The sequence below is a fragment of the Molothrus aeneus genome, chromosome 3 (assembly GCF_037042795.1).
Source record: "Molothrus aeneus isolate 106 chromosome 3, BPBGC_Maene_1.0, whole genome shotgun sequence".
In the NCBI taxonomy this organism is placed as follows: domain Eukaryota; kingdom Metazoa; phylum Chordata; class Aves; order Passeriformes; family Icteridae; genus Molothrus; species Molothrus aeneus.
The window spans coordinates 30,833,169-30,859,731 of NC_089648.1; the positions used below are offsets into that span (position 1 = coordinate 30,833,169).

A 26,563-nucleotide genomic window follows, 5' to 3' on the forward strand; every position below is an offset into this window, starting at 1 on the left:
GTTTTTCCATAATTCACTCTGCTCAGCATCTGATGTGTGCAAGTAAAATGGTTGTTATTACTTATTCATTCCATGAACTACTCTGAGATCTATGAATAAGGATTACATATTTCATAAATCATACATACACCTAAAGAGGTACTTTGCAATGATACCTGAAAATGTATGAAGGCTGGATACTTACACATAGTAAGTGTATTTAACACAGAGCAACCTCATGTACAATGGAAGTGTCAATGCTCCTAAGTTTTAGCTCAGTAGCTGGTAAGGAACACTTTCATCCTCTCTGAACTCTTTTAGATTCAATTCTGCTTTTACATATATATATATAATGTCCAATTTCTGTATTTTTGATTCTCAAGAGGTCAGCTTTTTTAAGGTTTTCTCATTTAAATAGTTAGGATATGCAGCTACTATTCAGTTAAACAGTAATTACATATTGGCTAATCTTACTTATCAGACTAACACCACTGAAGACACAGCTGAAATCCCAACTTACATTCCTGTTTTCTACTTGTTAGAATAATGCCTACAAAAATTCTGTGATTATTGATGTTTCCAAATAATAAGAAAGCAGTAGCAACATCACAGTAAAAGTCATATAGTCTAATTTTAGCAGTGGGACTTCAGTACAGAATACTATAAGAAAAAGCTGAGGAGAAAAAAAAAGCTTGGAGTTTTCTAAAAAAATCGAACTTTCAAAGCACCTACATATATTTACTATCTAAAAATAAAACTAATGACTGAGAATACAAACAGGCCATAGAAGATTACAAAATTCAGATATTTATTATGGCCATATGCATCCCATAACTTATACCTCTTTCAGAATAAAATTAATCAGACTTTGTGGAGTTTCTGTCAGAAAAAGGCTTATAAACAAAGCCCCTTCTATTTATCAAAGTGTCACAGCTAGTATATGAAAGAATATTCATTAATATAATATATTTACATGAAGGCTAAAGAATGTGATTTAAGAAGAATGTGACTGGAAGAAATAATATACAATTATCTTTATGCCAGCACATTAACCTAATTCTGCTTTCAGAATTTTATTTAAGCTTAATTGAAAGGGACAACCTTAAAAAGCAGACTTTTGATCAATAAGGCAAAGGATGTTGTACCCAGTGCCAGCTGGTTTACAAACTAGACATGATAATGTTGCAGAGCCAAGCATGATAATGTAGGGTTAAGCAGCTGAAATTAAAAATGGAAAAAAAGAGAGACTTGAAAAAGTTCATCAGAAGTTTTCCTTATGCAAGTTTGAATGGTACTGGACTCTTCATCTGAACACCAAGACTATCTGCTTCTCTATTCTGTTAAGTGACACTCAAGAGAAGGTACACTTGTCATGTGTAACATTTTATTTAATTTCATTCAAAATGTCACTGTCTGCAATAAATTAACATGTATGATCACCTGGAACTCCATTCAACAGCAGCACTCATATGAATACAACAGTCCACAAGGTGAGTATAAAAATTGAAGCGCTTGCTTTATGTCTGATTCCTGACTCCAACTTGACTCTACCAAACATGATCCATATAAGCAGAATGAGTATATGATGTATTCTTTGCTATAAATGATTTTCTTAGAACATACAAATAATCACAGAAGATATGCTATTGAAAGAGTTGCTAAAAGCATAAATTGAACTTCAGAGCTTTGATTCTAAAAAGCAATCCATGTTTTTAAAGTACTTAATGAGAAAAAGTGAGATATATAAAGTTTAACTAAATGTTGGATTTTTTCCCTTTTCTTTTTCAAGACCTGATGTTTTCAGCCACACTGGAACATCTCCAATTAGCATATTGATTGTAAAATGATTCAGCATTTGATATCTTACGCCCTTTGTAAGACTTAATTCAGCAATACAATTTCCCAGCCCAGATCCTTGCATACGTGTGGACTATCTGTGATTTGACCTGAACTCCGCGTGGGCTCAGGGATCCTCTGACTGCATGCTGGCAAGGAATTGCTGCTTTCAGAGCTAAGCATAGCTGGAACTATTCACTTTACCTTTCAGTCTCTTCAGGTACACTGGAACATCGCTCTTGATACTTTTGGAGTCCTCCTCCGTTGGCTCCCATATCATTCTCGGAGGGTTGTTCTGTGCGAGCCAATCTGCCACTTTGCTCTCAGCTGCCATCATCACCGTCTGCAGCCCCGGCAGGTCCTGGCCGCTGCAGGAGGAAGGCTTCTTCGACTTGTGACGCTGCTCCGACGTGAACTTTGTCACATGATCCTTGATCTTTACTTTCCCTGGAGTGTTGTCATCAAATTCAATGGTAAAGGAAGCGTGCCCCGAAGCTGCTGCGTGGGAGCTTTGGGTATCTTTTGTGGGAATTTCGTGAATAGTGCTCTCTGCTACCTGTGAGGCTTGCTGGCATTCTTTAGTAGGGATTTCAAAATAACTGGGCTCCCTGCAGAAAGGATAAAGTTCTTCACTTGCAGATGCAGATTGCCCCTCAGATTGTTTGGCATCTGTGCTGCATCCTATTAGGAAAAATAAGAAAAAAAGATTTTAAAATACTTGGGAACTTCAGGCTCTTCAAGAAGTTTCTGAACTCCAGTAAAGGCCACTTGAGTAATTTCTGGAATAAACACTAAGATTGTGGAGTAGACTGAGCACCATAGTTCTGGAAAACTAGTTCCAAAATTACATATGAAAAGTATTAATGAAAAGGCAGTTTGAACTTCAGTTGCTGACAAGCGTAAAGTGGCAAAGAGCTCACTTAAAATTTGTCAAAGTGCATGCAAAATATTTTTAGAAGATGAAAAGGTCAGATGAGTTATTTGAATGTGGAAAACGGGTAAATCACAATGGCAAATTTGTTGAGATGATCACTATCCCAATTCCAATCTATTGGAAAAAACATCAAATCAGGGTGCTACCAAAACAAGTGCTAATGATCTTCCACCTCCTGCAGTGGATAGAAAGCATAATTTTGTTTGGCCAAATTCTTCAGAAAAACAATTCACACGTTAATGCAAGATAAACATTAATTCTGGCTTGAAAAGTTAAACACTGCTAAGCACTGGAAAGTGTTTCGGAATTCAAAGATTTTATGTTTCTACAAAAGATAAAACCAAAGAATCAAGCTAAATCCTATTGTCATGTCCTCCTATTTTACTTGTTGCCATAGCATATAGATGAACAGAAAAAGGAACAATAGCTGGAAGCATGCAGAATGTTAGGAAGCCATGCTCTCAACTGGCTAAAAAAAGCAGAAAGTAGAAAAAGCACAGGGTAGTAATTCTAAGTTCCACTGCATAGCCTAAATGAAAGGTAAAGCTTCCTGTAGTTGCAGCAAAGGTACCAACATGCCTTTAAGAAAACAAACCTTCTAATTCCATTTTATCAACTACTAAGTCAGCCAAAATACCTGGTGCAGATTTGTGCTAAAAGAAACAGAAGCTTGAGACCTTAGTAGCAATGGCAACTTAGATTCCAGCAAAAGAATTCTGAATAGTTCCAAAGCAATTTGTCATGGACCACATTAAGATTAAGATACCATTTCAGTAGCCAAGTAAAGAATTAAGACTGCAACGAATTGATTTTAGATACTGAAAAAACCAACCCTACATCAGATGAGGAAGTTAGTATTTGTATATGAAACTATTATGCAATAAGATAGCAATAGAACCATTTATACTGAAGTCAGGAATTTAAAGGGGTAAAGGATGCAGGATGGAATAATGCACCTGTGCTGCTCCTCACAAGCACATTTCTTGTGAGGATTTATGAAAAGGTTAAAAATTACAAAAAAAAAAGAAAGTACTGTGATACAGAGAAATAAACTAAAGGAAAGAATAATACATGGAAAAGCAAAACAAAAAGGTGTTATTGAATGAAAACATGTTATTGCCTTGTTTGGATAGCCATTGGATAAAATTACTCCAATACAGGCAACAAAGCAGTTTAATTTTTTTTTTTTCCACCAGTAGCTGTTACAAACACAAAACATGTTCACAATTCAGACAGGTTTTATTATTGTGCTGCTGGATTCCAAGAATCCCCCATCACCAATGCTTTTCATTGCATTATCAGCTACCTGATGTCTGTGAGGGTGTTTTCAGGTCTACAACAGCACCTCACTTCTCCCCTCCCTGGGAAACAGAATGCCTTTTTAATACCATTCCTGAAAACACTTATTCCAGCAGACACACAATACAAAATGAATCTGTTTCACTGATGCAAAGGTTATTAAAAATCTTCCCTGTTTATACAGAAAATGTACAGAAATAAACAAAATCACACTTTGCAGGTCCTAGATTTTAGGTAAACTACCATCACTCTCCTTTTGTTTCATGTAGCTAACATGCTGGAAAGGATCAAGCTCTGGCAGGATCAAACCTAGAGCTTGGATCCTTACAATATGAAACATGGTCACCAAAAAGGAGAGTAATCCACCACACAAACAATTCAAAGACAACCTTTTTTCCCCATGTGGTTCTGCTCAGAACTTCAAGTCAACAACATCATGCAACTCCTGTAGCCAATAATTAAGCCAGATATAGTGTTCAACACTCATTCAAAGAAGATAACTGGCTAATACTCTGTTTTGAGAAATATTTCTAATTTTGGGCAAGGCAGGACCATTCCACTGGTCACACAAGACACAGTATTTTTAAGGAATTATGAAATACCAGTTTTATCACTATCTTTTGAAAATAATAAGACTGTAGGCAAATTGCATCAGATGTACAGCAATGAGAGGATGTCTCACACTGGTTTGCCAGCATTTTTAATAAAAAAAATGTGTGTGAAACTTGTCTACACCAAATTTAATATTTCAAATGAGGTTTATACTATAATAATATGCACAGTATTCGATTCCAATATTTTTGATTAAACAGATGCTAGTATATAGTTTGAATCTAAATTAAGACAGAGTTTAATAAAAAGAAACAAGACCCTGAACTACAACTAAATAGTAAATTTTACTAAACTAGAAAAAAAAATTTAACAATTATATAAATAAAAAGATCCAAAGTATAAGTTAATTTTAGTTACACAAAAATCCTATTTTCAGTCAGAAGTATTTTTTAGAACACAGAAGTGTTCCAAAACCACAGTTTAAATCTACAGAAGTACTTTTTTAGTACACAGAAGTGCATTTTTAGGAAAGTTAAATGCATCAGAATTGATTAGAATAAGAAATAGAAAATGTGAAGCAAAAAAATTAATATAGATCCTGATCTGAACCACCCTTCAATATTTTTCTCACAGGCTCTAAATGCAAATCCTTACAGCTTTCTAATTATTACAATTACTTTCTGATCTACAAAACAGCCTTACCTGTGGAATCCTACTATAAAAAGTCATCTGACAAGATGAAGGAAATAATACATCAGACTAAATACAGACACCTTTAAGAAAAAACCTTCTAGCAAATACTGAAGATAGTGGTTGTCACTGTTCTATAATTTATAAATCCAAGCAATCATAGTATATGTATAGCAAGAAAGGCAATTGCAAGTGAGTTTTGGGAAACTGAAGAGATGGGTAGGTTGTGAATGTCAATCTCTTCAGGGACTGAAGGGATTTCATAACTGGCAAGACTCAAAGGAAAGGGACAGAAAAAGTAGCAGGATTATCTGTAGAAAGGGAGCTCTCACTGTTCAAAGATCCTGAGTGACAAAAGACAACTGAGCAACTGTTTTTACAAAGCAAGCAATAATTGGTAGCTGCCACCCAGGTGTAGTGATACGATTATTGAAACAAGTCTAGGGGAGGCTAGGAGTGAAACTATGGAATATTTGGGAAACCACAGGCTTAACCAAAGGGAGATACAAAGAGATCCTTTACTAGGGTACGTCTTGTGAGGAATGACTGGGGGAGTTGGGTTTGCTTAGTCTGGAAGAGAGGAACAGCGCCTGCAGTGAGAGGACCAGAGGAAACAGCCTTAAAATGAGACAAGGGAGATTCAGATTAGACACTAGAAAAAAAACTTTTTCACTGCCAGGGTGGTCAGGCATTGGAATAGATTGCCAAGGGATATGGTGGCGTCACCATCCCTGGACATGTGCATGAGGCATCTGGATGTGGGCCTGGGTGATGGTTTAGGGGTGACAGTGCTGGGTGGATGGTTCAACTGGATGATCTGGAAGGTATCTTCCAACCTCAGTGATTTCTATTCTATTCTATTCTATTCTATTCTATTCTATTCTATTCTATTCTATTCCATTCCATTCCATTCCATTCCATTCCAATATGACCATCAGAAATGCAACATTCACTCTGAGACATTAGCAGAATCAACTACACTTTCTGGGACTTTCTGGGGTTTTTTAAGTCTTATTTCTCAAGTTACACACACAAGTAGTCAGAATTTTAACATTTTACTACCTGGACAAGAAAAACCATAGGTGTCAGTGCTATTCAGATGTGCAAAAAAACTGCCTCTGTATATTAATATATCATCATCTGCAATGACAGGAAATCTCAGAAAATATTTTGCACCATTGTCAGATTTTTAGCAATTCTCTTTTCTTTCTGCCTTAAAAATACAAATTTAAGAAAGTTGCAAAAGAAAATTATCTGGAATTTACAAAACACTTCCTGTAGAAAAATTCTATAAACCTGAACCAATATACTTATTTGAAGTAGGTATAAGAAACAGCCAAAATATCATATTTACACAATACCCCAAAATGTTTTTAATGCTAGCTTTATATTTGGAACTGTGCAATGGTATGTGTAATAAAAGAAGCTGAATTTAGTGTTTTCAAATACTTAATAGAATTTCTTTTTTTTCCTTCCCTTTTCTCTTCATATTCCTACTTTTTATTTCCCATTTATGTTTTCATTTTTTGGGGTTTTTCGCTTTGCAGCTGAAGTAAATTTTTCACTTTTTATTTAGAGACAAGATTTCAATAAATACATTTGATTCACCTAGTATTGAATATGAAGATTTTTGTCTTTTAATGCTTTCATAACCAGTCTTATGAAAAAAATATCAGAATTCCTCTTTCAAAATAGAAATGTAAACCAGCACTGTATATAAATCCCCATGTCTCATAATAAATCATTTAACTACCTGCTTTAAAGGAGCTTAAGTGAAAAAAAGGACAAAACTAATCTTATTTAAATATATTGCTGTGATGGGTCTTTAGAGTTCTGTAAGCTCTCCATGTCATACTATGCACATCTGCTGCTAGAGTTTTGCAAAGCAAGCCTTATATGCACCACTTGCACATATTTAATGACAAAACTCATCAAAATTCTAGAACAAACTTCTAGGAGCTTAACTGCTAATACTGCTGGTTAAGCATCACACATTACAATGTGTGTAAACTCCTGCACACACTGACTACACTGGTATTTCTCAAATAATTGTCAGCCTCCTTTACCTGAAAATGACACTGTTTCTTAAGTGCAAGGAATGTTTAATCTGACATATTATGCAATGCTGCAATTAAAATTCATGCCAAGTGGAAAGAATTACTTCAGATTCCTGAAGTCATCTTAAAAACTTATTCCTGTCTTTTCTTAGATTTCTGGTAAAGGCATTACTGACATAAAATTCTACAACTACAAGTAAGATCAGCAGAGAATGCAGTTTTCATTATCCCAGGAAGTGAGAGTGTAACATATGGCAGTAATAATAATTACACACCCAATAAACCTGCCAATAACATGGACATTTAACAGCTGCAGCATAAAGTCATGCCAGAGGTGTACACACAAGTGCTCATTTTAATACAGACTAGTAGATCTATGGATCATTGCATTAGAGCATTACATATGTCTGAAAAATGTAGAAAGGATTTCTCTTTTCAAAGTTTTCCAGGCCATTCTGCTCTGTTTGTAAATAACTTTCATTAGTGAATTTCTGTTGTGATAGAAATACAGTAACATTGAAATAATCTTATTAACTTGAGACTGTAAAGAGTAATTGTCTATAGCTGGCTTAACAGAAACAAATCTCCCACTTCAATCTCCTCATTAAACCTTACCCCCTCTCTTAGAATTCAAGTCTTCTTTTCTATTCAGTAAATAATCATGCAATAAATCATTAAAGCATGACACAAGATTTTTAATGAGGATGACAAGATTTTTAATAGGATTACTTTGATAAAATGTTATCTGACTTATCAATTTGGTTTATGAATTCACCTGTAATGTACTTACTTTTAGGCAGTTTATATTAAAAAGCATGTCCCAGATCAATGTTTTAAACATTTAATACAATTTAACCCATGAAATAATAATTAGCTGCACCAATCTAGAACATTTTAAATAAAGTTTGCTTATATTTTAAAAATATCCAAGCATGACAATCTTCTGAAGTTTCCAATTTTCCTTCATACTAGTGCATCTTTATATTGATTTCCTAAAATTATATTCATCTATATTATAAAACCTAAGTGCTTGAGGAAGATACTTAATAACTTGTTGAAAAGAAGCTCATCTTTTCATAGAACATAACTGTAGGCCAAAGCAGCCCAAAAATCTTATGATTTAATAATTGCATGAAAACATTCAGAATGTCTTTTGTACACCTCTACACAGACACCGTGTTCTGAGACTGCAGAAGTGACCATAGAAGCAAATGTCAACTCTTATATGGTTTGTCTTCTCAGACTCTCTGCCAACACTACTAAAAATCATCTACAACAGTCAAAAACCAGATCAGCAGAACCAACAATTAATGTCTGCTCAGAGATTAGGTGATCACAGTAAAGAAATAATTTGTGTATACACAGGGTTTTAATTCTACATCCTCACAAATGAAATGGTTCTGAAAAATGTCAGGTTTTGGATTTTTCTCTGCAGTGCCTTCCATTCACATAGGCTTTCGTTTAGTATGTGCTTTTTCAAACTGAATTCCACTGTTGCAGATTTATGAGTCTTTAAGTTTGAGGAAATAAAAGCTATTCTTACACTCTTGTTAGATCAATACTATTCATAGGACATACATTCATGGCTAAACAAAAGCAGCAACACAAATAAAAGGGTTTTCTAATATTTTTTTTTTAAAAAAGGACAAAATGTTATATTTGCCAAGAAGGCTTTGTGCCAAATTTAGGTTTTGTATAGTATATATATGGAAAAAAACCAAAGAAATTTAAATAATTTAGAAAAATATTAATCAATTTTCTCTATTAATCATTTACTTCATGATGACTTCACTAAGAAAATAATGTCAAAAATATCCCCATTACTGAAGTTCAGTCTAGAACAAACTTATTTTTGCCTACTACTGAAACAGATGGCATCTCCGTGATTAGTTTGAGTGAAAGTTGGAATCTTATTTTTCTTGGAGCTCAGGAACAAAGATAGAAGTACTGATTATTTGCTGAAAAATCTCTTGATAAAATGAATACAAGAGCATTAAACCACTTGATGCAATTTGATACTTCTGAAAAAGCAATCTAAAATTATAAAAAATAAGAACAGACACATTACACTAAATAGAAGCTGGCATCTTGTGTCACCTTGTTAATGGCATGGCATTGCATCAAAAACACAGACTTCAGCATATCACTTTTCAATAATCCTATATTTAATGAGGGAAAACTAATTTAAATGTTTTTTTATCTGGTTTCTTTACAATAGTCCAAATCTTAACAGACTTACTCTACTGCCTGAATGATGACAACTTTAGAATAATATGAAAAAGGTCATTAAAAAGGCCATGGTAAAAAGTTAATTTCAAAGATCTTGTCTTCACTACACTGAAGTATTCATTTAGTTTGATTTACACATTTTTAGACTTCACTCCAGCTCCTACAAAATACAATTCATGTTAACCAAGGGAAGTACTATGACAGGAAAAGAGAAATTCTGACCTCAATTTAAGTACTGTAAAAAACTGCCAACTTAAAACTGTTGGACCTTAAATGGGTGTCTAAAGTGCTAAATAAACATGGTTGAATTTTGTGCTAACTTGAATAAGTTTTAAGTTACTGTCTTTATTAGAATAGCAGTCACTTTATTTATATGCCTGACGATAGACATAAAAGCCTAATTATAGGTACTGAGATTGAAGTTCTGGCAATACATACTGTGTCTAGACAAGCTAACTAATAAAAAGGTCTGTATTACAGGGGAATAAACATTACCATTTAGACTACACAAATCTTTACTTCAAGAACTATGACATGCAATTCTCACTAATATAGCATTATTGAATTACAGAAGAGACTGCTTCTCTAGTACAGATAACCTCATATAGCTAAAAGTCAGACATAAATGTAAAAAGCCACAATTTTTTCCAGAAATTATTTCAATAAAATACTCCTGCGTATATAAAATGACAGATATGGATTAAACTGAAAAAAAGGACACACTGGTTCAGATAACGTTATTTACTAGGCTTACTGATAGAAAATTGTGTTATATACTAGAAAACTGACACATTATATGTGAAACTGATTTCTTTATAATAGTCCAAATCTGTAAATGCACAGTTTCTCACAAAAATATATTCTTCAAGTACCTTACCTTTTATCTACACAATCTGTGAAACTTCCAAACATCTGTTTAGTTCCCTATTTAAGAATATATGCAGTTCAGTAAAGAGGAGAAAAGCCAAGAAATAAGACAACACACTTACCTGAAGCCCCTGTCTCAGGCATTTTTTCTTCATGCTTGCTTTCTGGCTTACAACCACCTTTTTCATCAGCTTCATCTTCACCCCACCAGGCTGGCTGTCCATACAAAGGTGTCCCACGAGGCATGGCAGAAATATCTATAAAGCCAGCCCAAAGCAGAGGAAATAACTTTTCTGTTTAGCTATGATATTTAGGTTAAAAATCACATGAAGAGAAAGTAATTTGCTTGGATCATTTCTCCTGAAAGCTGAAGTGAAATGGTTGCATGCATTTGCCTAAATACAAAACAAACTTGGAGGCCAGACAACTGATCTGGGTTCTAAATATAAAAGCTTACTAATGACCTGATAAAACTTTGGCACAAATGTTTATGCAAAGGCAGCCACCACCTCTAATTGTTACGCTGATATATCTGTAAATATTATTTCTTCTTTCAGTTTGAAGTCATCAAGACAGCAGAACATTCCTAGAAGCTGTTTGCTGCTATTTCTGTGAGAAGATTCTCATTCTTACCCACACTGACCTTTCAATGAAATCTGAACTCACTGCATGAAAAACTGATCAAATTTTGCAATGCTGCCAAGGTTCCAAATTACTGACAGCTACTACAGAGTGCTGAAAGTTTCCTTGTGTGTAAAACATTACTGAGCACAATCAAATTACAGGTTGAGGTTTTTTTAAAAGGCATTAGTTAAATTATAGTACAACTGAAAGTGCTATAGCACATGGTTAAATAGATTTAAATACAAAAATTAAGTAAGAAAAAAACCACTGATATAATTGAGATTTCTAACCTGACGGTAAATTGGCTGGGTTAGGTTTGACCTGATCTTTTGGACAAATACTTCACCCTACAGAGATTTAGCTATTCTAGTGTCATACAGATGTTCTGAATGTATTTGAAAGAGTCTTTATGTAATAAAACATCGTATGTTAAAATCTACCTTAGGCGCTTGTCTGTGACTTTTCTGATTAGGAATGTCAACATTTTTCAGTATTTTATACACTTGCATTCCAAAGATGACTTCATAGCCATGCCAAAGGTTTCAACATGATTTTAAGACATTAAGTACTTCCTTTTTACACAGCATTATGCCTTAGTCAATATTAATTAAAAAAAAAAAAACTTGATGGTTACACAGAGAATTTGTGGATGCCCCATCCCTGAAGTGTTCCAGGACATGTTGGATGAGGCTTTGAGCAACCTGGTTTGGTGAAAGGTGTCCCTGGCCATGGCAAGGGGGTGCAACCTAAGTGATGTTTAAGTTCTGTTCCAACCCAAACCATCCCATAATTCTATTCCTGTGCACTGAATTAGCAATAATGAGTAGATGTGCATTTATATAGCAACAGTGAGAGAATCAATCCCCAAAAAGCTTTGGAGAGTTGCACTCAAATATAAATCCCTATCCCTGTTATTTTTGGAAGAGTGAAAAGAAAAACAGAAGGTGAGGATAACACCCACCACCCCCCCCCCCCCCACTGTGCTACTTTATGTACCCTTAAGAAGATGCTGAATTAGCCAACAAAACAAACGGGGTAATTAAGTATACCACAGAATCCTGTACATGGGGAAGAGAATTCTTTGAAGTGAGTCTTCTGGAAGAATAGATGAAACCTAAACAAAACTGTTGAGCATTGATCAGGTTGGAAATCAGACCTAGACAGTTTCATATTAAGGAAACAACAATATCTGATCCCTTTCTCATTCTTTTGGTTATATCCACTACACTTCAGCAAGCCTCATGCTGAAGCTCATCAGAGAATCAGAGAATGGTTTGGGTTGGAAGGGACCTGCCATAGGCAGGAACATCTTTTGCCAGACCAGTTTGCTCACAGCCTTGAATACCTCCAGGGATGGGACATCCACAAACTCTCTGGACAACCTGTTCAAGTGGCTCGCTATTTTCACAGTAAAAAATTTCTCCCTAACAGCCAATCAAAACCTGTCCTCTCTCAGTTTAACACCATCAGACCTGGTCTTTTATCACTAGCTGCCTGTGTAAAATACACTCTCCCTCTTTTTTTACCAGCTCCATTTAGGTACTGAAAGGCTGCTATGAGGTCTCCCTGGAGCCTTTCCTTCTCTAGGCTGAACAACTCCATCTCACAGCCTGTCTGCTCCAACTCCCTGCTCATCTTTTTGGCCCTCCTCTGGCCTCACTCCTACACATCCAAACCCTTCCCATACTGGGGGCAACACAACCCACACAAAGTTAAGACAACCACAGCAGAGCCACCATGACACATTAAATAAATAGGAATGACGGTGTAGAAACAAGGCTGAAACTACAGTATCTACAAATCTTTAAACCACAATAGAACACTGGGGTTATATCCTGACACATCAAACAAAGAATGAGAGGAACTGTAAAACAAACAAACAGAACTCCCGCCCATTTAAAAAGGGAAAAAACCCCAAACCAACCAAAAGAAAATTAGTGCACTTGGTAATGGTAAAAAGTACAAACTGAACAAATACTTTCACTTAAACTGCAAAAAATTAGAAATTTTCGGCCACAAATGCTACAAGTTTGTGATTTGGGCAAAGAGACATGCAAAAATATTACAAATGCCAATCAAGTCTCTCTTTAAAAATGTTCTTAACATGTGGATGTTACTGTAAAAAAGGTAGAAATTAACTGCCAAAACCATTATTTACATCTAAACTATGGTTAAATGTTCATATATGTGAAATTCTTACTGTCTACAGAATTTCACAGTCGTGCTACTGAAGCAAATTAACATCCTTTCCAAGTTTTTGTGCTTCTGCAACAAAAAAATGAACCTTACCCACTGATTTTTCTTCAGATTTCAGTGCTTCTGTAGTTTTGTGGTGGACTTCAGCTGTGGAGTCTGCAGCCTTGGATTCTGAACTTTTGGAGCTGCTTTGTTTCGATCCTTCTGCCTCTGAAGATTTTTGGGATAACTGGAGTTGGCTTGAGAATTTTTCATGCTACATGACATCAAATAGAGAATAAAACACAAACCCTCAAAGAGTGGGAAAAAAAACCTCTCTATGTTATAATAACTGTACAATGACAACAAAACATCAAGGAACTGCACATTGTTACCTTAAGTGCTTCTTCAGGGACTCTCATCTCTCCCCTGACCACAGTAAAAAGATTAGTATGTAGGAAATGATAAGGAAAATACTTAAAAAACTCTGAATCCACAAGAGGATTTTACAGAAAAGTAACAATTGTGCAGTCTATTATGCCACTAGAATGGTGACAGCTTTCAAAACATGTCACTGTTAGGATACTGTGCACTATCATATTCATCAAAGCAATGGAGTTATTTACTATATGTAAACAGAATATTGAGTGGATACCTTGGTGTTTTAATAATAAAAGTATTTTTTTTCATTCAGTAGTTTGCTGAATATTTAATTGTAATCATATCTGCTGGTATACAACTGCATATGATACAAATATTTATATATTTGCCTCAAAGAAAAGTAGTACTCTTTAGCAACACAGAAAATACACATTATGTTCTAAATCATAATTGAAAGTTGAGGTTTCTTGCAGTGAGAGACAATGAAATGTACTTTATCAGTAGTCCAGACCAAGGTAGAATATCCTAAACCCTGAGATTTTCTCTTGTATAGGCATTTTTGTAGCAATGAGAACACTTAACACACCATATTTCTAACAAGACAAGTCCATCCTGACACTGCATTTTTATGGCAAGGATATCATATCCAAATCTCAATTTATCTTCTAACTTCAGAGTGATGTATGTCTGTTCTGGAATCCTCACATCATTCACAAATGTCTGCAGAACAAATGAGGACAGAAAGAAATACCATTAAATTCCAAAACAACAAAATTAAGTAATTCTATAAGAAGGTCTTCAGCACCACAGATTTTCTACTGGTGATTCACAAGGAAACCATAAGCTCAAATTGCCAGCTGTTTAACAAATCATGTCAAAAGGAAGGTAAAACACCAGTTGATTACCAAGATGCACACTGGCCTTGAAAAATTCCTTGCATGTTTCATCTTGTTAGCAATATTCATGGAAGTGTTGATTAAAGTTCCCTTGAATTAGCACCTCCTTCCTATTTTTCTTGTAGTTTGCTTTTTTCAATCCAAATTAAATGCCAGAATTGACTTATCATCGTATTTGTACAGCATTTAGCATTGGATATGAGAGTTCTGAGGCAGCTTACTTCTAATAATTGTCAAAGGATTTAAGAAAACATGGACCAAGTTTGTGCATCTGAGTAACACCAAAAATGAGTGGTAAGAATTCAGTATATTGCGACCCTACAGGATCATCCTACTTCTAACTTAAAACTTCTACAACATGCACATGTTTCTAAAGAAAGAAACAGTTGAAATATGCCATTTTATAAGCACTCTGAAGTTGGAAAAACCTGAATAATTAAATAAGCCAATAATCTGAATATTTGAATGGTTGTGTTTCTCATGAGTCTAGTATTAAATGAACTGTGATTAGAGAGAAACAATCTCCTTCCCCAAAACAGAAAGAGGATCTTCCATTTAATTTTCTTTTCCTAAAGGAAAAGAATGTTTATTTCATTATTTTAAAAACTGTTTACCTACTTTGTAAAAAATATCTTCCATGGGAAATAAGAACAAAAGGTACAACTAGCCACTGGTTTGTAAGCATGAAACTTTCAGTAAGGTTTCAGGCAAATTTATTTCACTTTAACATTTTGAGAGTCCCAGGCATAAACCTCTGTGAAGACTATCATCAAGGCACTCTGAATTTCAGTGAACCAACAGAATTTAGGCCACCTTGCAGAGATCTATGTCTATATGTATGCATGCATTTTTCCTCCCAGGTCAGAGTTCTGAAATTCATGTGCATACACAGCACAGCCAATGCAGAGAACTCCAAAGGCTGTGTGTGACCTGTGTGTGCAGTTTACTGACAGCCTCGTGCTCAGGACTGAAGTGACAGCATAAAACAACCAAGTCTTGGTTACTCTGCCACTGGAGCTTTAAAATCTCATCACATGCTTTGGGATGCCAGACAAAGCAAGCTTGAAAAATCTAGTTACTCTGTAAATAAAGAATCCTTTACCCCTTTAAATCACTCCATTCATGTGATTTCTAAAGTTTATTCTTGAAATAGTGAGAGCCATCTGTCTTTAAGCCTTCATAAAGTTTGCTAAGCTTTTCAGAATCCAGTCCTGAAACATCAGTTGCTATCCTGTAAATACTCCTGAGAAGAATGTTACTCAACAGGGCCACAGATTGTTAATACTTCTTCTGGTATGTTTTTGAGTTCACAAGTTCACACTTGAATTCTACTGATACTAGGGAAATACTAATTACATACTAGCAACTGCACACATTTGCTTCAGAAAAGAAAAATTCCTTCATTGTTTTTGTATGGAAAAAAAAAAAAAAAAACAAAGAAAAACAGGAGTGTCCAGAATGACTCACAACAAACTATCAGAAATACAATTTTACTTGATGTAAAACCGATTAAAATTTACTTTTGCCTTTTTTTCCAAATCTAGATGTCCAGGATAAAGACTTCTTAGATTTGGAAGTCCATGAGAAAGACTCCTGTAACCTTTTCACTGAATTGAGTGTGATCAACCACACATACAAGAATATTCAGGCATTAGGGCATCAGGTGCAATCATAGTTCAGTCTGTGAAATTATAACACTCAGAACACTCAAAACCAAAATATAGGCACTAGCCACCTCCCCTTAAACTCTGAATTATCATGTGTTTTTAAAGTGCATTCTACCAGGAATGGACTAATCCTTTATACCAAGAAAGGTATGTATCTGTTCTCAAAAGAGATGGGACCAACTGGAGAGATGCAAAATAAATCTTTCCATGAAGTTTGCAAAATAAGACAGGGTAGCAGCTGCTGAAGCTCTAGAAGAGGCACTTGGCTGCTAGGGAGGTGGTGTTCTCAGTAGAAACAGCAGCTAGACTAAAAGAATTATTACCTAGTTCACCATATGGTACTGAGCCATTGTTCTGCCACACAATTAGGTATGGTGTTACAAAAAAAAAGTGTTTTCTCCATTAACCTGAAACCAGGTAAGCAGAGGTATGAAAGAAAAGCACAGTGGGAAAGTGACAGTAAGGAAAACACTGTGAAGACCAAGAAAAAGGACTGAATTCTGAGATTTAATATTCCTTGTCCCAGAACAGTGGGAAGAAAGAACTCCTTTGATGTCTCTGAGTAAACAGCTCTGAAGCAACTGAAGCTTCACCTCAAACCTGAGAATGAATTAGATCAAGTGAAGCAAATCACTGAAAGCTCTTTATCAGAGGCAAAAAAAGGAGCTGAATGAAGACCTTTTAACATATATTTCTATTCAGTTCCAGTTTTGTGATAAGGCAACAAAAATCTGAAGGTATGCCTACTGACTTACAGGAGTTACACAACTAGGGAATAAAATCAAATGTCTCAGCAAAAAAATTCTATGTGCTGAACTTATTTTTGATCACTGCCTTAAAACAGCATACCAACTTGGAAAATACAGGGGTATATTAAATATTTAAGGACCAAAGTCCTTGTATGTCTACAACTGTTCAAAGGATATAGCCCTTGAATGGTTTCACGTGGAGTCAAGACTGTCTGTCTCTTTGGAAAACTGAGTTAGTTACCTTAAAATACAGAAAAACTAATAGAGACAGCGAAAGAGTTTTATTTCAAAATGCACTTCAAGATCAAAAGGTAGTAACGTGAGAGTTCATCTTGTATTTATTTAAGCACTTGACAAAACTATTTACTATCAGTAGCTTTCTAAGTATTATTCAAATAGGCAGTCACAGATAAATTAATGATTTTATTCTGTACATATTCATGACACAGCCAAACATATAAAGTTATAAAATAACAACCATAACTAGTGCAAATACAGAGGTCATAAAGAAGTATCTAAAGGGCTACAAAATGATAACAAAGTTACTATGTTTTTAATAGTAACTTTTAATAGTTTTTAATTGCTGTAATATCAAAAACTTTTATCAAAAGTGATGCTTAGCTAGACTTCTGAATATGCACTTCATAGAAAAGCCTTAGAACATAAAATGTCATCCAAAACTTTACATTTCCCATAACCTTGGATTTCTCTGGTATTAGTTTGCAATTACTTGACACAAATTATTCATAGAGATTTTTAATAAAAATTATTCTGAAAAACTAAATGCAAATACAGTATTAGTTAAATTGATTTTCATACATGGTTATTGCATAATTAATTTTTTTCACATATGTACAGTAGAAATACAGTTTAACATTCTTTTCTCTATTGTAACAGAAGAAAAAGGAATAGCATGTGAAATAAAATCCGTATCATAATAGCACATTTTAGAAATTGAAATATGTCAGGGCTTTTAGACATTATAGTCAAGATTTTTTTTTAAATTCTGAAATACATAAGTATAACACACTCCCTTCTATTGTTCTGAGCTTTTCCTACTGCCAAAGCCCTCTTATTTCTGTAATTAACAGCAGCCCTTTATAAAACATGCAGTGGAAAACCCCTGCAAAGACTACACTTTCCTTTTGAATGTTCCCCCATTTCCAGAGTCACATTCAAAAGGTATTAATGTACAATTAATATTGGCTCGAAGAAATCCCCAAACAAAGATACATAACACTATGGGGAGCTATCTATTTCTGATGTTAACTTACCCCATTCAAGCTGCCCAAATCCTTCACCAAATGTTCATCTGTAGAGGCATCATAGTTGAGTACAGCATGTTGCTTGTCCACACTCCGTGACTAAAATATATTAAAGAAAATAAAATAAGGTATTTGAAAACCATATGAGCTGGTTATGGCTATTTCTTAGGGAAGTGTGATTATTTTCTTTCTACATGGCACATTTATTCAAATTATATTAAAAAGAGTTCCACAAACGAAAAGGTTAATATCTAACCCAACTCCAGCTACCCATAGCAGAATCCTAAATTTAATTCAAAATAATTATTTTCTTAATGTTTCCCTAAATATGATAAGTCAGATCCAGATATACCTCATCCAAAGGTTTTATTTTTTTTTTAGTCTAGGATCACTGATGTTTAACCTAATATTATCATCTGCACTTTATTTCTTACACTCTCTCTCCCCCCTTAATTACACACATCTTTCAAGACATGACTATGATTCCAGGGTGTTGCTGTTCTCTCTCAAACTCCAATTCCTGTTACACATCTGGGGATAATTACTGTAGTATACAAGCATTCCAAGTGTTTCTCCTTGATCTCAACTTCCTGAACCAATTAGCTGAAGTCTCTTCACTAAATGTCTGAGCAGTTCCTGAATTACTATTCCCATCAGTTCTGACTTTCTCTTAAGCACTTCAGTATCCATCTATTTTTTTCATGAATTCTTTATTTCACATACAAACATCACCACACAGATGAGGAACAAGCCTGGCTACTATTTCATCCAAGAACAGCAGCTCCCTAACAGCCAAGTCCCTCTTTCAGCACTCACTCCTTGCCAAGTGTTTGCAGCCTGAGGTGCTGATGGCAAGCAAGGGAGGTGGGGCTGGATGTGTCTCCTTTATGCATGCATATGGTCAGTACCTGGACATCTTCAAGAGCTCCCAAGAGAATGGAGACCACAGCTCATCCTCTCCATCAGCCCAACTTGATCTTACGTTTGCTCTTAATACTGCTAATGCACTGTCACAAAATGACTGCACAGCAGCAAATTCCTTCCACCAGCATAGCTCCTAATTTCAGGTTTGCATCTTCTATCCTTGCTACTCAACTCATTTTTCAGGACTGTATTGCACAGAGAATGCACATTTCTGTCTGAGACTTCCATGACTTTTGTGTACCAGCATTTCTGGTCTGTAAATTCTAGGACAGACCTGCCTTACCAAGTGCACTGGCCAGTGCAAGGCATCAGAACACACAACCACTACTCCTAAGGAAATGTTTTCTCTTATTGTAATCCCATAGTTATCTGCTCACTCCTTTTCCATTTCCTGAGACTTGATACTATTATTTTCCTTATTTCCAATTTACTTTCTCATTCTTCCTGTCCATTTAATCTTATGACCACTTTGCTTTCTCCCCAAAGAAGTGAGATCACTGTTCTCCTGCTTATACTTACTACTTTATATTTAGACTTTTTATTTTTCTCTACATTTTTGAGGGATATAATGGGAGGGGGCAGGGTATCAAAGTGCAGAATAAGGAAGAGACAGACAAATGAACAAGCTGCCTGCAATATAAGCTGCACCAATATACCACATCAGTTAAATGCTTTTAATGGCAGATGAAGACACAGCAACATGGTTCATTTTCTACTAACTTAGTAATCTTTCAAGTGAAAACAATCTCAATACAATGAAATCCATTGATGTGCATGTTCTGCTGAGCCTACAGTATCAAGCACACATTACATTTTTCCACACTCAAGTGGAACCACCGCACCAAGAATTACCCTATTTTTTCACCTAAGCTATTGAAGAAAATTTTTAGCAACTCTCAATGTTGTTATTCAAATATATACTGTATTAATAAAAATTTATTTCGTTATCTTTATGTGCTACATCCTATTAAAAATAAGTTAAAACAGAAAGGACAAGAAAAAAATCCTCAAAGCGTCATTATACTGTGTTACATCATCTGAAATGCTAAGAATGATTACTCAAGTCTTTGGTTTTTACAGAAACACTTGAAATTCTGCAGAACTTCACAGTTCTCCTCAGGTTCAAATTACTTACATATAATTGGACTTTTTATTAGTTTCAGCTGATCTTTGCAGGTGCAAAGACAGTGCAAGTCTTTTGGATGCCTTTTTTCCTTTGGCTTTGTTATTGCAGCCTTCCATTCAAATTGAAGGGCCTTTAAAATTCCTTCTTGTAGGACTGTGGTGCCCTGGTTGGCAGCTAAATGCCGCACAGCTGCTCACTCACTCTCTGCTGCCCCAGCGGGATGTGGGACAGAAGAGGAAGAGCCAAAGGAAAGAACTTATGGGTCAGTTTCAGCAGCAAAGGGGAAGAAGGAAGAAGAAGTAAAACAAATCAAGTGATGAGAAGGCAATCACTTGCCACCTAACACAAGCAGCCCAGTGCCCAGACAATCTTTGAGTAGTGGTTATCTTCCTCAAAGCCCCTTCCTCAGATTTCACTGCCAAGCACAACACATTATTTGTCACAGAATAACCCTTTAGTCAGTTTGGGTCAGCTGTCCTCGTTTGTGCTCCTTCTCCATATTTTGTGCACTCCCCCAGTCAAGGGTGTGTAGGAGGAGCAGAGTGAGAGAGAATGCCTTGGAACTGCACACATGCTGGTCTACATGCCAGCATGACTGTTCAGCAACAGCCAAAAAAGTGGTGGTGTGCTATCAACAGGGTTCTGGTCACAAATCCAAAACAGTACCATAATGGCTTCTATTAAAAAAAAACCCTACCAACCAGCCAGATCCAGCACAAAGATTTACATATGTCTGCAGAAATAAGAATCACAGAATAACTGCAGTAAAAGCCATACGAATATGAAAACTCCATCCTCAGTTAAAATAAATTTGTAACTGGTGTTATTTTAGATACTCTTCAATTCAATCCAGACTACTAAGAAAATATTCAGAATACAAAAAATAAATGCATTCTTCTTTGCAAACAATTCTGATATTGTGAATAATGTAGATTTCTTTTCTTGGAGATAATTTCTCCAACAATATTCAAAAAGATTTCTAACCATAAGGTGAAAGAAGGGGGAAATGTAGTATTTACCCACGAGCAGGCTGGTGTAATGGAACAGCTAGCTAAACAGGAAGACTTTTTGAACATATTTACAAAAAAAGGCAGATCTGTATTCCCGGATGTGAACTAAACCTTTTAGAACAACAGTGTTTACAGGTAGAGATCTGAGGTCTATCAAGCATGAAACAGAGTCACAATTCTTTTCATTAAGGCCTTTAAAATATGTTTTCTGTCAAGCAATTATGAATAAAAGCATTAAACTCTGCTTTCTTTATCATGCATTGTCCACATGCTTTGCAGTAAGAGAACAACCAAGTTGTCAAGAGTGGAGAAGAAGGTCTAGCACAAAGAGCTACACACACAGAACAAGAACACATTATTAGCTTCTCTCTTGGTGGGTTCCTCCCCCTGCAGCACTATGTGGTGTTACAGTCATGCTGGCATGTAGACCTAACATAGCAGCAGGCTAAAAAGAATCTTCTTAAAATTCCATGTCCCTTGATTTTTTTCACTAACTCTGAAGTAAATACACAACAAACAAATGTTTGTAAATAAATCAAATCTATTCACAGTATTAATCAAAGAGACAGCTACCTTTGAAGGTGAAGTTCTGTAACACAAAAGAATAAATGTTTCACTCTAAGGACTGATCTACTATGGATGGCATAGCAGAGAAGAAAGAAGATGCTCTCTTATTTACAGAAAACAGTCCTCTAAAAGAAGTTACTGGTAAAATAAAACCATTTTTGGATTATAAGCTACTGAGCAGGAACAAGTGGAGTTGGGCTTTTTGGTTGCTTTCCTTTCATTGTTGTTTTGGATGTTGGTGGATTTACCTGTGCACTTGTTTGTTTGGGTTTTTTTTAAATACTTCCCACATAAATTACCAAGACATCATCCTATCTGTTTTTAAAGAGAAATTAAGAGTACTGCCAAGTGCTTTCTAATATCACCAATAAAATATCTCAATGCCTTCTGAGGCTGAGAGCCAAATGCAATTTACTAGTCATACTACATTTGAGTAATAAATGTAGAATTACATCTCTAAGCACTTAATTTGCAACTAAGACTCTAATTTGGCCAATAATGACTGTATACACAACTTTTGGGAACAAAAACTCCAAAACAAAGTATTTTATTGAATGGTAGGAAGTGTTGAGAATATTAGTTTTAAGTTCAATCTTCTTAAGAGCTCTACACTAAACAACAAAAATTTAAGAAGAAATTCCCAAAATATTACCATCAGTCATTAAAAAAAAAAATTAGAAAAAGGCAGGTCAGAGAACTACAGCTTTGATAGGGCAAAGTGCAAGCAATATGGCTACATAACAACACAGCTACACTCATCTAAGAGCTCTACAGAGTTGAGGAAGTTACTGAAGGATCAAGCTGTTTTGACTTGTGTATTTTCAATTCTATTTAAACTGAGTCATTCAACTTCCTCAGAAACAGAGAAATACTCTTCTCTACAAATTTCATTTTCCTTTGTACAACACAATCAGGGCATGGGGATAGAATTACATCAAATCATGCGACTAAATTAGATTACAAGCTGCCAAAAAAAGAAAGCTCCTTTCAAAAGCATCCAGCTTTCTTAACATTATCACATTTTATGGAACACAGTCTACTTACTTTACTGGTCATATTGTAAAATGTATTTCATCTTCTATCTTTGCATTCTGCATTTGATTTATATGAAGAAAATGTGATTCTCTGTACTTAAGCAGTAACTGCACGATTGACGGCAATAAATTTAAATTTTTTTTTGCCTAAGGACACGATTCTTCAAAACAATTGCTCCCCAACATCTGGGGAATTTCTTTTTCAAAAGGAATGCATGAAGCTGGGGCATTAAGTTCATGATCTGAGCAGCTGCACATGGAAGGCTGAAGCAATTACCTGTAACATCAGCTCACAGTCATCTCTTCCAACAAAAATCATTTCTCGTGGCAGCCTATGCCGGGTGCCTCCACTGCTCACCAAAAACCAGGATGTTAAGCTCATTTTCTGCTTAGCTGATAAATCCTTGGCAAAGCTACGTCATCCTGCAGTGAGAAAGAAAGAGACAGAGAAATTCATTTTAGTTATTTTTAGCCACAGTTTCTGCTCAGCAAACACTGTGAGCAGAATACAAAAAGCCTCTGAAAATACAGCATTCTCAATAGCATGTACTGAATCCAGCAATCACAGGAAGCAAGAAGCTTCAGATTTGCATACTCTCAGGCTCTGCTCCTTGCAATTGGGCAGATTTAATTGGTAACCTTCTGCAAAAGGAACAAGCAGCTAGTTAATGCCAAAGTTGTATGTCAAGTTGTCAGAAAGCTTTTAGCATTTGACCACTGATTATCAAGATAATTGCTACAATAATGCTTCACTATCACAACCAACAAACAGTTCTGTAGCAAACATTCACAAAATACAGCAAGTAACTTGCACGTGTGTCATTACATTTTCCTGTGAAAAAGAACTACCTCATCTGATTTTAAGCTCAAGTCCTTTGTACAGCACCAGTTCCATTAAATTAATGGAACTTTTGCTTATTTAATCTCAGTTTTTCAGGATAAAATATCTATTGGAAATTTAACAGTGTGCATTTAGTATTGCAAACAAAGCAGAACAAAATGAACAAATTAGAACAAATTATCTATAAGTATGAAATCCAAAAGAAACATTCCTACAAAACTTTACCATTATTTATCAATAAAAGATCCAACATATTCCATAAAACAGAAGAGAAAACCCATAGCTATTTAAAATGTCATAAAAATGGACAAAATCTTTTACAGAAAACTTCTTCACACAATATGATTTACTTGAAACTGGACAAAAATATGGTTAAATTTCTCTTCAGAGCAATTCAATGGCTAGCAGTTGAAAAAAGCTTTAAGAGTATTCCAAATCTCTCCTAAAGAAAATGCAAGCCAAAGCAATTATTTCATTCATTCATAACCACACTGTATTCATTGAAAGGGAAGCTAAAGAAAATCAAAAGCAAGCAGCCAGCTTTTCTCTCAGTACCAAATAGCTGGCATTTCTCTTCTATTTATATGTCAATTAGTGAATTTCTGCAAGGTTAGCAAATGTACTCTAAGTAGACATAAGTCTGTAGTGGACTTGAGCGTACTCTTGAAATTCAGAGTAAGAATTCAGTGAGGTCCTCAAAATGAGGGCTAAAGTGGAAACACTGAATAAAATGACAATACAAGCACTATGCCATCAGACAAACTACAATCAAGGAGATACCACAAATTAGTAAAATATGTAAAGATAATGAAGTTTAAGTCAAAACAGCATGTGACATGACAAAGCAGATTTTTACAAAACAGTCAAAAGGTGGTAAAATGTACCAGCAGAGCTGCCAATCCAGTTTAAAAAAATTCTTCCATGTGAATTGCAATTGCCAATGCAATTCACATGGAAGAATTTAGAATGACTTAATGTGCTAAAGAGCTACTGAATAGTAAAGTAAATATGCATTGCAACAGTATTCTATAGTAATACAATAGAATTATCTTTCCACAGCTGTATCACAACGTATTCAAGCGAAACATATGTCTACTTAATGTTATCTGACTCAACAGAAGTAATACAACATCTCTAACATATTTTACTCCTAGAAACTAAAAAGATTAAAATTAAATCTACAATAAGAACTTGCTGAAATAGAATTTAAAGTGATGTAGTTACTAAATACAGGTTTTAACAATTGAACTGGATTATTCAGCGCCTTTGAAGGAAATTAATATTTGTATTTTCAATTTCATCTAGTTTAAAATGACAAGATAAACTGGGTCAATCAAATTACACTTTTCAGTTCCCTTTAAGAGAGGAAAAGGAAGTATCACAAACAGCCAGCCTACATTCCAGCTTTTAACAAGTAAATTAACTGGATGTTTGACAGCAAGCATGCTGTTCAGTATCAGAGTTCCTCATTCTGTTTATATTTTACTACCTTCTAAAATATCCCATCTGCTTATCCTAATTACATTTGCACCATTTGGCCTTCCTGCTCTAATCTGAAATTCATATAAAAGTCTCCAAGATTATATAGAAAAAATTTGAAAATTGGAAAAATTATTAAGTAAAAACTATGTTGTAGGTCACACAGGTAGACTGACTGTAAAAGAGGAAAACTATTTTTATTTATAAAACAGACAAGTAGGTCAGCAACTAGAGCTAGGGAAAAATAAACCAACACTCCAAACTTCCTACAAATGATAAAGCCTGACAACAAACAGATTAAATTAAGCTATGTGAAATAATTTTAAAAAATGCATTATACAAAGCAATCACTGCCACACAGCTTGGCAGAAAATTTGTAGTTAAAAGTCCATCACCAGTTCCATCGAACTTAATAATGTTGTTCTTTTGAAACAGTTGCTGTCTCAACTGCAAGAAACCATCAACCTAGATACATATTTTATTTTAAAGTATTCTTTAGAATAAACCAATGCCTTTGATCAGAGCTATGCTGCAATCTGCATAGCACAACTGGCTGAAAAGAGGATCCAGTAGCAACAGTTGCTTAATATCAGAACAAAATAAGTGCTTCAAAAATTTGATATGGAACTGCATACTTATTAGTCATATAGACAGTATGTGGACAGTTACATTGCACCCCAAAAAGTTCATGAAAGCTTGCAATGTTTTGAATAAACTGCTGTCTCAAGTACCCTGGCTGTAGTGCTCTGAACAATACAAGGATGAAAGATGCTTCACTGCCTTTTCTATAGAAAATTAAATTACTATATGACAGATGCAAAATCATCACAAGAAGTGTCTCTTTGCAGAGAGTAAATTCAGGTCATGATAACTCCTGCAATGAAGTGTTATGGTTATACAGGGTTCAAAAAGCAATTCTTTTCTTTCATGAATGCTTATCAATCCTGTTACATGCACTGACACCACTTACAGCTCAGGAAATGCACTGTGCATTTTTAGGGGCTGGGAAGATGCTCTAGTCAGGTTTCACTGTCCTACTCAAAAACCTCTTTTCCTTACCTAGCCTTTCCTTCTGCATGACAGGATATTGTCCAGATGGACCTGTCCTACTCCAGTACAGACTACACTTTTCAGATGCAGTATTTACAAAAAATACTTCTACCCTAGAAAAAAAGAATTTTAAATGTTTTATCGAAGCGTTTGGTTTTATTAGTATTTCCTAAAATGACAGTATTGTGTTGTAGTCTTTAACCAAACTAGCAAACATTTCCTCAAGACTTGATCATTCAAAGCTTCATTCTTGATGCCTGAAAGTCAGTGGCTGAGACATTTATGGCAGCTGCAAAATATTTCCTTGTCTGCAGAAAAAACAGCATTTTATG

At 35.2% G+C, this 26,563-nt stretch overlaps 1 protein-coding gene across 6 annotated transcripts in view; it reads right to left on the reverse strand.

Annotated features, from left to right (window-relative positions):
• Nucleotides 1-26,563, reverse strand: part of CEP170 (centrosomal protein 170) — a 95,695-nt gene that overhangs the window by 48,226 nt on the left and 20,906 nt on the right. For all 6 annotated transcript variants that reach the window (XM_066546598.1, XM_066546597.1, XM_066546596.1 and 3 more), the window contains exons 2-8: nucleotides 23,139-23,284; nucleotides 18,210-18,299; nucleotides 14,262-14,343; nucleotides 13,638-13,693; nucleotides 13,357-13,519; nucleotides 10,566-10,700; nucleotides 2,020-2,496 (exon numbers count right to left, since the gene is read on the reverse strand). In XM_066546598.1, coding sequence (XP_066402695.1) covers nucleotides 2,020-2,496; nucleotides 10,566-10,700; nucleotides 13,357-13,519; nucleotides 13,638-13,693; nucleotides 14,262-14,343; nucleotides 18,210-18,299; nucleotides 23,139-23,243 — 1,108 coding nt within the window. In that variant the 5' untranslated portion in view covers nucleotides 23,244-23,284. The remainder of the gene's footprint in view (nucleotides 1-2,019; nucleotides 2,497-10,565; nucleotides 10,701-13,356; nucleotides 13,520-13,637; nucleotides 13,694-14,261; nucleotides 14,344-18,209; nucleotides 18,300-23,138; nucleotides 23,285-26,563) is intronic.